Source organism: Amblyraja radiata, chromosome 19 (genome assembly GCF_010909765.2).
Source record: "Amblyraja radiata isolate CabotCenter1 chromosome 19, sAmbRad1.1.pri, whole genome shotgun sequence".
NCBI classification, from domain to species: domain Eukaryota; kingdom Metazoa; phylum Chordata; class Chondrichthyes; order Rajiformes; family Rajidae; genus Amblyraja; species Amblyraja radiata.
In genome coordinates this window covers 3,896,109-3,908,536 of record NC_045974.1, presented here as the reverse complement: position 1 = coordinate 3,908,536, position 12,428 = coordinate 3,896,109, and the positions used below count along the sequence as shown (strand labels likewise).

The 12,428-nt window shown below is 49.3% G+C and overlaps 1 protein-coding gene across 4 annotated transcripts in view; it reads right to left on the bottom strand.

Moving 5' to 3' along the window:
* The window catches only part of dennd2a (DENN domain containing 2A), a 97,034-nt gene that overhangs the window by 19,720 nt on the left and 64,886 nt on the right, over positions 1 to 12,428 (bottom strand). For 3 of the 4 annotated variants that reach the window (XM_033037480.1, XM_033037482.1, XM_033037481.1), the window contains exons 7-12: positions 12,258 to 12,351; positions 9,704 to 9,754; positions 8,859 to 9,046; positions 7,472 to 7,581; positions 2,570 to 2,639; positions 2,389 to 2,466 (exon numbers count right to left, since the gene is read on the bottom strand). In XM_033037480.1, the coding sequence (XP_032893371.1) occupies positions 2,389 to 2,466; positions 2,570 to 2,639; positions 7,472 to 7,581; positions 8,859 to 9,046; positions 9,704 to 9,754; positions 12,258 to 12,351 (591 nt within the window). The remainder of the gene's footprint in view (positions 1 to 2,388; positions 2,467 to 2,569; positions 2,640 to 7,471; positions 7,582 to 8,858; positions 9,047 to 9,703; positions 9,755 to 12,257; positions 12,352 to 12,428) is intronic. The other variant, XM_033037483.1, reaches the window with a different exon arrangement.

Sequence of the window (12,428 nt, the reverse complement as noted above, 5' to 3'; positions counted from 1 at the left end):
CCCTGTCCCACGGTACGAGTTCATTCCAAGAGCTCTCCCGAGTTTGCCCTGATTCCAACTCGGAGATTTACAGTAATGGCCACTCGTCGGTACTCGGGGATCTCGTGGACATTTTTCATCATGTTGAAAAATCTTCACCAGTCTTCCCGTGCTTACCTGCCGTTAGCGAGTCTACCCGAGTACCTGCCGTTAGCGTTAAGAGACGTCCCCGAGCTCCGACGTACCCGCTACGTTCATTCTCCGTGCTTACCACGAGTTGATTTTTTTTCAAATCAAATCAAAGACCCATGGGACAGGGTCTTTAGATATGTAGGAACTACACAGTTAGAGAAGGCGTTGGGATAACACTAACACAGAATAAGCACATTGTCCTTGTTTTGTCATAGAACGTAGAACTGTGCAGCAAAGGCCATTCGGCCCGCAATGATGACAACAAGTGGAACTATTCTCCTGAAGTAACGTCACCCACTCCGGAGATGCTGCCTGTCCCGCTGAGTTACTCCAGCTTTTTGTGTCTATCTTCGGTTTAACCAGCATCTGCAGTTCCTTCCTACACAAACTAATCTCCTCGGTCTGTCTGTCTGTCTGTACATGATCCACGTCCCTCCCTTCCCTGCATAGCCATGTGCCTGTCCAAAAGCTTCTTAGACACCACTATCGTCTCTGCCTCCACCACCACCTCTGGCAACGCGTTCCAGGCACCCACCACACTCTGTGTAAATAACTTGCCCCCCGCACACCTCCTCTAAACTTTGTCCCTCTCACCATATACCGATTCAGTTTCTCAATCATAGAAACATAGAAAATAGGTGCAGGAGGAGGCCATTCGGCCCTTCGAGCCAGCACCGCCATTCATTGTGATCATGGCTGATCGTCCCCTATCAATAACCCGTGCGTGCCTGCCTTCTCCCCATAATCCCTCGGCTCCACTAGCCCCCAGAGCTCTATCTAACTCTCTCTTAAATCCATCCAGTGATTTGGCCTCCACTGCCCTCTGTGGCAGGGAATTCCATAAATTCACAACTCTCTGGGTGAAAAAGTTTTTTCTCACCTCAGTCTTAAATGACCTCCCATTTTATTCTAAGACTGTGTGGCCCCTGGTTCTGGACTCGCCCAACATTGGGAACATTTTTCCTGCATAGAAACATAGAAAATAGGTGCAGGAGTAGGCCATTCGGCCCTTCGAGCCTGCACCATTCGCCATTCAATATGATCATGGCTGATCATCCAACTCAGTATCCTGTACCTGCTTTCTCTCCATACCCCCTGATCCCTTTAGCCTTTAGCATCTAGCTTGTCCAGTCCTTTTATAATTTTATCTGTTTCGATGAGATTTCCCCTCATCCTGCTAAACTCCAGGTAAACGTCTAAATCTTGTGGGCCTGTCACACTCGGCGATTTTTTAGGCGACTGTCGCAGTCGTAGCAGGTCGCCAAAAAAACAGCGACAACCTACGTCATCCAGGCCACAACCTACGACAGCACCTACGTCAGGAGAAGTCAAGCTACGCTCATTGGCCTCAACATTGACTTGTTGTTTAAGAAGGAACTGCAGATGCTGGAAAATCGAAGGTAGCCAAAAATGCTGGTGAAACTCAGCGGGTGCAGCAGCATCTATGGAGCGAAGGAAATAGGCAACGTTTCGGGCCGAAACCCTTCCGGGGGAGAACGTGCAAACTCCACACAGACAGCACCCGAGATCAGGATCGACAGTTTCTTCCCTGCTGTTATCAGGCAACTCAACCGTCCTGTCACCAACTTAGAGGGCGGTTCCTGACCTCCCATCCACCTCATTGGAGACCTTGAAACTATCTTTAATCGGACTTTACCTTGCACTAAACGTTATTCCCTTTATCCTGGGTAGACAGAAATGCTGGAGAAACTCAGCGGGTGCAGCAGCATCTATAGAGCGAAGGAAATAGGCAACGTTTCGGGCCGAAACCCGGAAGGGTTTCGGCCTGAAACGTTGCCTATTTCCTTCAGGGTTTCGCCCCGAAACGTTGCCTATTTCCTTCAGGGTTTCGGCCCGAAACGTTGCCTATTTCCTTCAGGGTTTCGGCCCGAAACGTTGCCTATTTCCTTCAGGGTTTCGGCCCGAAACGTTGCCTATTTCCTTCAGGGTTTCGGCCTGAAACGTCGCCTATTTCCTTCAGGGTTTCGGCCTGAAACGTTGCCTATTTCCTTCGCTCCATAGATGCTGCTGCACCCGCTGAGTTTCTCCAGCATTTTTGTCTAAGACGCTACGACTTTTTGCACGACTGGGGGGACGACTCCCAGCGAACATGTGGCGACAAACTAGTCGCCTGTAGTTGCCGAAAAAATTGCCAAAGTGGGACAGCCCCACGAGGGAATCCCAGTCAGGTCATTCTTGGTTGACGTCGCCTCTTACCTTGGAGAAGAGGTTGAAGCAGCCCAAACGGCTGACAATACAGTAAACTTCAGGCAGGCGTTTCCCCTTCCCAGTGGGCTAAAAGGGGGGAAAGAAAAAGATAAGACCATTCATTTACAGCCACTCCGATCCATTCACCATTGTGGGTGATGTTTGCCGACAGGTCTGGTGAGGAACCTACCAGCAGTCGCCGACAATATCCGAACCTTCGGCTGCCGTCCTCGCCGGTCAAGACAAAGGAGAACGTCTCACTGTGGCGGCGAGAGATGAGAAAGGTTAGTTAAAGCCTCGCAAGGTATTACCCATCGTTACACGAGGAAGTACATTCCACAAGTGGGGACAGAGGCAAGGAGACGAGCAACGGGAATAGTGCCGGCACTAATTGATCCACCATGCATCGAGCTGAAATCGCACGACGATGCGCAGTGATCCGTAAAGCGTGCGCGGCGTTCAACATCAGCCGTGATCATATTGAATGGCGGTGCAGGCTCGAAGGGCCGAATGGCCTACTCCTGCACCTATTTTCTATGTTTCTATGTTTCTATCACGTGCGTGCCCAGAGGGTCAATCCTGAAAGGGGTTTCGTTTAGAAATAGTGTCAGGACGGCACGGCGGCGCAGTGATAGAGTCGCTGCCTCAAAAAGGCTGGCAATATCATCAAAGACCCACACCATCCTGGCCACACACTCATCTCCCCGCTACCTTCAGGTAGAAGGTACAGGAGTCTGAAGACTGCAACGTCCAGGTTCAGGAATAGCTACTTCCCCACAGCCATCAGGCTATTAAACTCAACTCAAACATTAATAGCCCATTATCTGTTTATTTGCACTTTATCAGTTTTATTTATTGATGTGTGTATATATTTATATAATGGTATATGGACACACAGATCTGTTCTGTATTCATGTCTACTATATTCACATGACAATAAACTCTCTTGAATCTCTTTAGAAATAGTGTCGGGATGGCACGGTGGCGCAGCGGGTAGAACTGCTGCCCCACAGCGCCAGAGACCCAGGTTGTGTGTGTGTGTGTGTGTGTGTGTGTGTGTGTGTGTGTGTGTGTGTGTGTGTGTGTGTGTGTGTGTGTGTGTATGTGTGTGTGTGTGTGTATGTGTGTGTGTGTGTGTGTGTGTGTGTGTGTGTGTGTGTGTGTGTGTGTGTGTGTGTGTGTGTGTGTGTGTGTGTGTGTGTGTGTGTGTGTATGTGTGTGTGTATGTGTGTGTGTGTGTGTGTGTGTGTGTGTGTGTGTGTGTGTGTGTGTGTGTGTGTGTGTGTGTGTGTGTGTGTGTGTGTGTGTGTGTGTGTCTGGGTCCTTGAACTGAGAGATGATGACCCTGGCTCCTGTGCCTGATACATGTTTAGCAGTGAGGCAGTGCACACCGTGTAGGCATGAGAAGATCTTGGATCTACGACAAGACACAAAATGCTGGAGTAACTCAGCGGGTCAGAGAGAAGGAATAGGTGACGTTTCGGTTCGAGACCCTTCTTCAGACCTTGGACCTCCAGATCTTGGATCTATTTTTGAGGTAGGGTCTCTGGTGCAGGTTTCAATGTTTTTATTGTAGAAATGTTTTTTGATTCAACGTTGGTGCCAAGCTCTCAGATTACATTCCTGTCAAAGAGGATCGTGCAGAGGTGGACCTCGCTGTGAGATTTGTGGATAATTCCAGATCGCTGGACAATACCTTTTAGATTACTTTCATTTATAGATACAGGCCACCGAGTCCGGGCCGACCAGCGATCCCCAGCACACTAACACTATCCTACACACACACTGGGGACATTTCACACATACACCAAGCCAATTAACCTACAAACCTGTACATCTTTGGAGTGTGGGAGGAAACCGAAGATCTCGGGGAAAACCCTACACAGGTCACGGGGAGAACGTGCAAACTCCGTGCAGACAGCGCCCGTAGTCGGGATGGAACCCGGGTCTCTGGCGCTGTGAGGCAGCGACTCTACCACTGTGCCACCGTGCCGCCCTCTCTAGAGTTGAGATGCTAAAACTACTCTCTATCAAGTCGATGTCTAAAACTGTACCATGCAGTTCAAAGAGTTTCAGATATTTTACTCTCCCATCCAAGAATTACCCGCTCAACAGAAACAGCTGAAAGAGATTGCCTCGCTATTTATAAAACCACATAGAATGGTTGCAGTCTTTATTGATGAGGCAACAGATAATGCGCTCCAAATGTGCGACTTTGGTTGTGAAATTCCCTGGGATGTGGTGCCAGGCTATCGATGGTCCTGTAAGGACACGTTCTACCCTTCGCAGGGTGCTGGGATGGACTCAAATGGCCCACCGCACAAACTTCCCCTCTTACATTTAACGCATGCTGTGCCAAGCTTGACAGTTTCCATGTAATATTGAAGTCATTTACAAAAACAAGCTGATGAAAATTGGCAACAAAATTAAAGCATTCATTGAAGATTAAGATGAGCGATATCTGTGTGGAAACAGGCCCTTCAGCCCAACTTGCCCATACTGGCCCACATGTCCCAACTACACTAGTCATAGAGTGATACAGTGTGGAAACAGGCCCTTCGGCCCAACTTGCCCATACTGGCCCACATTTCCCAGCTACACTCGTCATAGAGTGATACAGAGTGGAAACAGGCCCTTCGGCCCAACTTGCCCACACCGGCCAACATGTCCCAGCTACACTAGTCCCACCAGCCTGCGCTTGGTCCATATCCGTCCACACCTGTCCTATCCATGTACCTGTCTAACTGTTTCTTAAACATTGGGATAGTCCCAGCCTCAACTACCTCCTCTGGCAGCTTGTTCCATACATTACCACCTTTTGTGTGAAAAAGTTACCCCTCATATTCCTATTAAATCTTTTCCCTTTCACCTTAAACCTGTGTCCTCTGGTCCTCGATTCCCCAACTCTGGGCAAGAGACTCTATTCCTCTTTATCTCTAGGGAAAAGGAATGGATGATGTTTGGGGTCAAGACCATTCACCAGAGATGCTGCTGCCTGTCCCGCTGAGTTACTCCAGCATTCCTGTGTCTATCTTTGGTGTAAACCAGCACCTGCAGTTCCTTCCTACACGTGAACCATTCATTGATTAGTTCCAACCTTTCCCCCAAACTCCACAATCGAATTGTTGACAATCATAGATAAGTACAGCACAGGAACAGGCCCTTCGGCCCACATTGGCCATGCTGACCACGATGTCAAGTTAAACTGATCTCCTCTGTAGGGTCGCCATCTTTCCCACTCCCAAATAAGGGACAAAAGGTCAAAATACGGGACAGATTCCCGACAGCAATTCGTTGACCGACTGGGCCGTGTCTGGGTGAACGATGAGTTGGCCTCGGGTGCTGGACTGCACACAAAGCCCAGCCGGCGGGCCAGCTGAGGAGTTTTGGCCCCGGGCCGTGCGACGTCTGTGCGCAAAGTCCGGCGCCCCGTCCAACTCACGGACCGATGATCGGCCATGAGAAGGAGGGGTGGTGGTGGTGTCGACGGTCAGCGAAGGCCCGAAGGTCGGACAGCTGGCCGGGCTGCCGACTGACCGACCGACGGGGCCACGGGCGAGGTGCTGCTGCTGCTGCTGCTGCTGCACTCCATGGGCTGCACTACGTCGGGACGGGTGAGGCGGGGCCGGACGCGGCGCTCTGACCGATGGTCCCCGAGTCGTAGCGGTCAAATACGGGACAAGGGGGACAAACGGACTTAGCCCAAAATACGGGATGTCCCGGCTAATACGGGACAGTTGGCAACCCTACTACTCTGCCTGCCACGTGATCCATGTCCCTGCATGTCTATGTAACTCTCTAGAAGCCTCTTAAACATCACCATGGTATCTGCCTCCACCACCACCCCTGGTAGCGGCTTCCAGGCCCCCAACACCCTCTGAACCCCGCACGTCTCCATTAAACTGCTGCTCTCACCCCCTCTAGACACCCCCTCTAGTCTTTGACATTTCCACTTTGCGGAAAAAGGATCAGATTGTCCGCCCACCTAAGCCTCTCGTCATTTTCCATATCCCTTTCAACTCTTCCTTCAACCTCTGGTACTCCGGACAAAACTGTCCACGTTTGTCCAACACATTCAGGGACAGTTTCTTCCCGGCTCTAATCAGGCAACATTTTCTGAGAGAATGGAGCAGCTGGGCTTGTATACTCTGGAGTTTAGAAGGATGAGAGGGTATCTCATTGAAACATATAAGATTGTTAAGGGCTTGGACACGCTAGAGGCAGGAAACATGTTCCCGGTGTTGGGGGAGTCCAGAACCAGGGGCCACACAGTTTAAGAATAAGGAGTAAGCCATTTAGAACGGAGACGAGGAAACACTTTTTCTCACAGAGAGTGGCGAGTCTGTGGAATTCTCTGCCTCAGAGGGCGGTGGAGGCCGGTTCTCTGGATGCTTTCAAGCGAGAGCTAGATAGGGCTCTTAAAGGTAGCAGAGTCAGGGGATATGGGGAGAAGGCAGGAACGGGGTACTGATTGGGGATGATCAGCCATGATCACATTGAATGGCGGTGCTGGCTCGAAGGGCCAAATGGCCTACTCCTGCACCTATTGTCTATTGTCTATTGAACGGTCCCCTCATCAGCTAGTCCTGACCTCCGACCCAGCCCCATCGGAGACCTTTGAACTTTCTTTAATCGGATTTAATCTTGCACTAAACGCTATAAATGTATTCTATATCTGTAAACAGCTTGATTGTAATCCTGCCATAGTCTTTTCTTTGACTGGGTAGCACGCAAACAAACGCGTTTCACTGTACCTCGGTACATGTGACAATAAGAAACTAAACTAATCCATCTTTGTAGCTGATAGCCTGTAATCCAGGACACATTCTGGTAAACCTCCTCTGCACCGTCTCCATAGCCCCCACATCCCTCTGTAATGGGGGGGACCAGAACTACACGCAATACTCCAAATGTGGCACGACCATATAGTCCTATAAAGCTGCACCATGGCATACACACACTTATACTCGATGAGGTCTAGATCACCGTACAGCTTCTCCACCCCTCTATCTACTGGTGTTTCAAGCATCTGTGGAATTGGGGGCACATAAACTAAGCTGCGGTGAAATGTGAGCTGTGAAGTGAAACGTACCTGGGGAATTCAGAAACGGGGACCCAGTCCCTGGCATCGGGGAAGCAGAACTGTGGGATGACTTTTAACTGGTCTTCAGTTTCCCGCATAAACTTGAATGGTTTATCCAGCTGAGCGAGAGGGAGGGAGAGAAAGCATGAGATGCCGTGCGATGCTCAATGTCCACACAACGCACCATGGCGCACACACACACAGGGACTGCTTAATACCTCATTAACAACACACACTTTATACACAGCTACACACACACACAGGGACTGCTTAATACCTCATTAACAACACACACTTTATACACAGCTACACACACACACAGGGACTGCTTAATACCTCATTAACAACACACACTTTATACACAGCTACACACACACACACACACACAGGGACTGCTTAATACCTCACTAACAACACACACTTTATACACAGCTACACACACACACACACAGGGACTGCTTAATACCTCACTAACAACACACACTTTATACACAGCTACACACACACACACACAGGGACTGCTTAATACCTCACTAACAACACACACTTTATACACACACACATACACACACACACACGCACACATATACACGTGCACACACACATACATGTACACACATATACACGCGCACACACACATATAAACGCGTGGGCACACACACATATACACTCGCACATATACACCCGCACACACACATATAAATGTGCTCACACACGCACACATATATGCACACACACACACACGCATACAAACGCACACATGACACATATCATGCTGAATATTTAATCTCGCTTTCTCAAATACTCTATTGCCCTATTTGAAAAGCAAAGGAACATTTTGTATCTGAACCCAGAAGATGCAGATCAATAAAATTAAATCAGAAAACTCTTCCATAAATTTTAGATCCATGAATGAATTCAATAGCTGCGTCGAGGCGATCGAGGCGATCGAGGCTCCCGATGTTGAAGCCCGCGCCGGGTGATGAAAGGCCCCGTGAACGGGCCGATTCAAGCCCCACGATTTGGGGCGGATGGAGCTGCTGTTGCTGGAGTTCGCAGTCGGTCACCAACCAGGTCAGTTCCCGATGTTACCGTCCACAGGGCCCACGGCCGAAGCCTCACGAGTGTGTGTGTGTGCATGCTTGCGTGCGTGTGTGTGCGCGTGCGTGCGTGTGCGCGCATGTGATTAAGAAATTGTGTCCCCCCCATGTTTTGATTGTGATTTCCGTCCCTGGTTGAGATTACATACGAATGTATTGAATGGAAGGCAAGGAAACAGTCAGATGGACAAACTCCTGGATGGATTGCTTATACTAAAGGATTCGAGGACTACCACCGGGCAAATGGGCGGAGTGAGGGAATTGTTCTTCCCCCCCCAGTGTGAGCATCATCCTACCTTGAGGGGGAACTGCTGGGTGACCTCTGGCAGGTACGTGCTGCTACCCTTCCTCATGTGGAGGGCCACCACCACAAAGAACTCAAACAGCTGCCACTCCTGGAACTCGATGAGGTCACGCTCTAAGGTACGGTAGCGGCTCTTCTGCTTCAGCAAGGACTTGACCAACACCAGACGCTGACTGTGAGCTGTGGGAGGAGGAGCAGGAGGCAGAGATGAGCTTACAACTGGGAATTGTCCCTAGTGTTAGTACTGGGGCACGGGGCGATCGCTGATCTGCGCAGTCTCAGTGGGCCAAGGGTTGTGTTTCCATGCTGTATCTCGAACAATCTAATGTCCACAGATACAGCACAGAAACTGGCCCTGAAGTCCACACCGACCGTCGATCACCCGCTCACACTAGTTCTATGTTATCCCACTTTCCCATCCACTTCCGACACACTAAGGACAATTTACACAGGGCCAATTCACCTACAGATTAACTCATGTCTTTGTGATGTGGGAGGAAACCGGAGCACCCGGAGAAACCCCACGCAGTCATGGGGAGAGCATGCAAACTCCACACAGATAGCACCCGAGGTCAGGGTCGAACCTGGGTCACTGTGCCACCCAATACACAGTGTCCATTTCCAATAACAAAGTATTTGCATTTGAATGGTCGCGGGCCGACTGGACTTTGAATAATGGCGCCAATAATGGCGGCTGGTGCAAGTGTATTATACGCAACAAGAACTTCACTGTGCCGTTGCATATGTGCCCAGTAAATCACTATTGAAGCGCTGACGGAGAGCGTGTGTTAACTGCGGGAGATTATTCGCCATCATCTTGCACCAGAGTTTACTCACCCTTGAGTTTCTCTTCCGTCTCACTGTCCGTTTCACTGTTTTCATCTGTAACTGAACAGACATTAATATTTCCTCCTCATTAAAGTAAGCAACTTGGTGGCATTAGACCCTCTGTACAATAATGTTCACTGTTCAATTAAAAATGGAATGACTCCTGGAGCAGCAAACAAGACCTGGAGTGGATCGCGGTCGTGTGTGTGTGAGACCCGGTGGTTTGTGGCCTGCAGTGGGGTAGCCGCCAGTCTGGAAGGGTGGGGAGTCAGTCTAGCTGCCGTCGCCGCTGCCCGTCCCCCGAAGACCAGAGAGGGGGGGAACGGAGACGGCAACGACGGGCCTAGACGGGGCTAGACGGGAGAGGAGTGAGACCGGGAGGAGAGGCGAGGGGACCGGGCTCTGGCACAACGCACACTGGAGGTGTCGGCTGGATCGGGCCCCGCTCATAACAACTGGAGCCTGGACCAGGTTCGGAAAATGGCATCAAACATGGCACCTCCTGCACGTGGCTTCAGTGGGCTATCTCTGTACAACTGCTAATCGGGGATGTGCTTAGATACAGCAATAGCAATGGACTGTTTATAAGAGAAGAGTTTCACTGTGTGTTTGTACTTCACACACACAACATTAAATCACCACTGAACAATGACTAGAGGATAACAATCGAGATCTCACGGCCACCAGGTGGCGCCACCAGTAGTGGCTGCCTCGCCAACAGTCTGTCTGTCTTTTCTTCTTTTTGTTATTTTTAGTATGTGTTAAAGACTATGTTTTAATGTTCCTTGGATTATTTTATGTGGGGGGTGGGGGGAACCTTTTTCCAATCTCTTACCTCGACAGAGATGCGATTTTTTTCCCCTATCGTATCTCCGTCCCCACTGCGTCCTAACATCGAGGATTGGCGCGGCCTTTCCTGGAGACCGACCCAGCGTTCCAAGCCGCGGGATTCCGCGGGACTTTAACATCGCGGAACTTGCGATCCCTTTGCTGGGGATCCAAGCTCCAGCCGCGGTCGGGGCCTGTGGACTTTACCATCGTGAAGCCCCTGGTAAGAAGAGGCCAACTCGGGAGCTCCATGCCGCGGGGAGAGTTTCAGCCGCCCCGACCCGGGAGTTTCGATCACCCCGGACGGGGGCTTCGATCGTCGGCTGCGGGGGCTTCGATCGCCCCGACTACGGACGGTTTGACTGCCCCGTCCGCGGGAGAACAAAGATTGAACTTTATCGCCGTCTATCACAGCGAGGAATGTGGGGAATCCACTGTGGTGGATGTTTATGTCAACTTTTTTTTTTCTTTCTTTCTTCTTAAGACATGGACACCCTTTACCGAATTCTTACAACAATAGTATGGGTGTAACACAAATGTAAATTTAAATCCGATGCTGGGTTGGGTGAGGTGGGCGGGGGAGGATGAGGGACAAGGTATATCTCCACATTTCTTTTTCTTTTTTTTAATTTCTATATCTCTCTGCCACGCTACTTTGGTAGTTTCTGGGACTTTTGTTCTTTTTCGATCTATCATTTCACTTTCCACATCTTTTTTCTTTTCGTTTTTCATTTTCATAGTTTAGGTTTATAAGGTTAAAAATGAAGCTGTACAAATTTGTACAGAACTAATTGTATAATTTTAGATGCCGAATATTTTATCTCTGTACAATTGCTTCTAATAACCATATAACAATGACAGCACGGAAACAGGCCATCTCGGCCCTTCTAGTCCGTGCCGAACGCTTACTCTCACCTAGTCCCATCTACCTGCACTCAGACCATAACCCTCCATTCCCTTCCCGTCCATATACCTATCCAATTTATTTTTAAATGATAAAATCGAACCTGCCTCCACCACCTCCACTGGACGCTCATCCCACACCGCTACCACTCTCTGAGTAAAGAAGTTCCCCCTCGTGTTACCCCTAAACTTGTGTCCCTTAATTCTCAAGTCATGTCCTCTTGTTTGAATCTTCCCTACTCTCAATGGAAAAAGCTTATCCACGTCAACTCTGTCTATCCCTCTCATCATTTTAAAGGCCTCTATCAAGTCCCCCCTTAACCTTCTGCGCTCCAAAGAGTAAAGACCTAACTTGTTCAACCTTTCTCTGTAACTTAGGTGCTGAAACACAGGCAACATTCTAGTAAATCTCCTCTGTACTCTCTCTATTTTGTTGACATCTTTCCTATAATTTGGCGACCAAAATTAAAAATAGATAAATAAATAAAAATACGTTGACTTTTATGTAGTTGTGTGTCTGGTTGTTTTTCACTTAGTATTGATGTATGGTAACTCAAATATCACTGTACCTTGGTACACAAAAATGCTGGAGAAACTCAGCGGGTGCAGCAGCATCTATGGAGCAAAGGAAATAGGCAACGTTTCGGGCCAAACCCCTGAAGGAAATAGGTAACGTTTCGGGCCGAAACCCGGAAGGGTTTCGAGCCGAAACGTTGCCTATTTCCTTCGCTCCATAGATGCTGCTGCACCCGCTGAGTTTCTCCAGCATTATTGTCCACCTTCAATTTTCCAGCATCTGCAGTTCCTTCTTAAACACATAGACCAACGTTACCTCTTCCAGTGCTGGCCTCTGAAGACTGCGTGATCCTCCTCAGCTTCTTTCTCCCTCTCCTCGCATCGTAGATGGCGTTGATCTTCAACACCAGCTGCAGAAGGTAAACTGTGAGGATCTCAACCATTCTTCGAACGGGTGTCGGGGGTTATTTCCTCTGCCTAACTACAA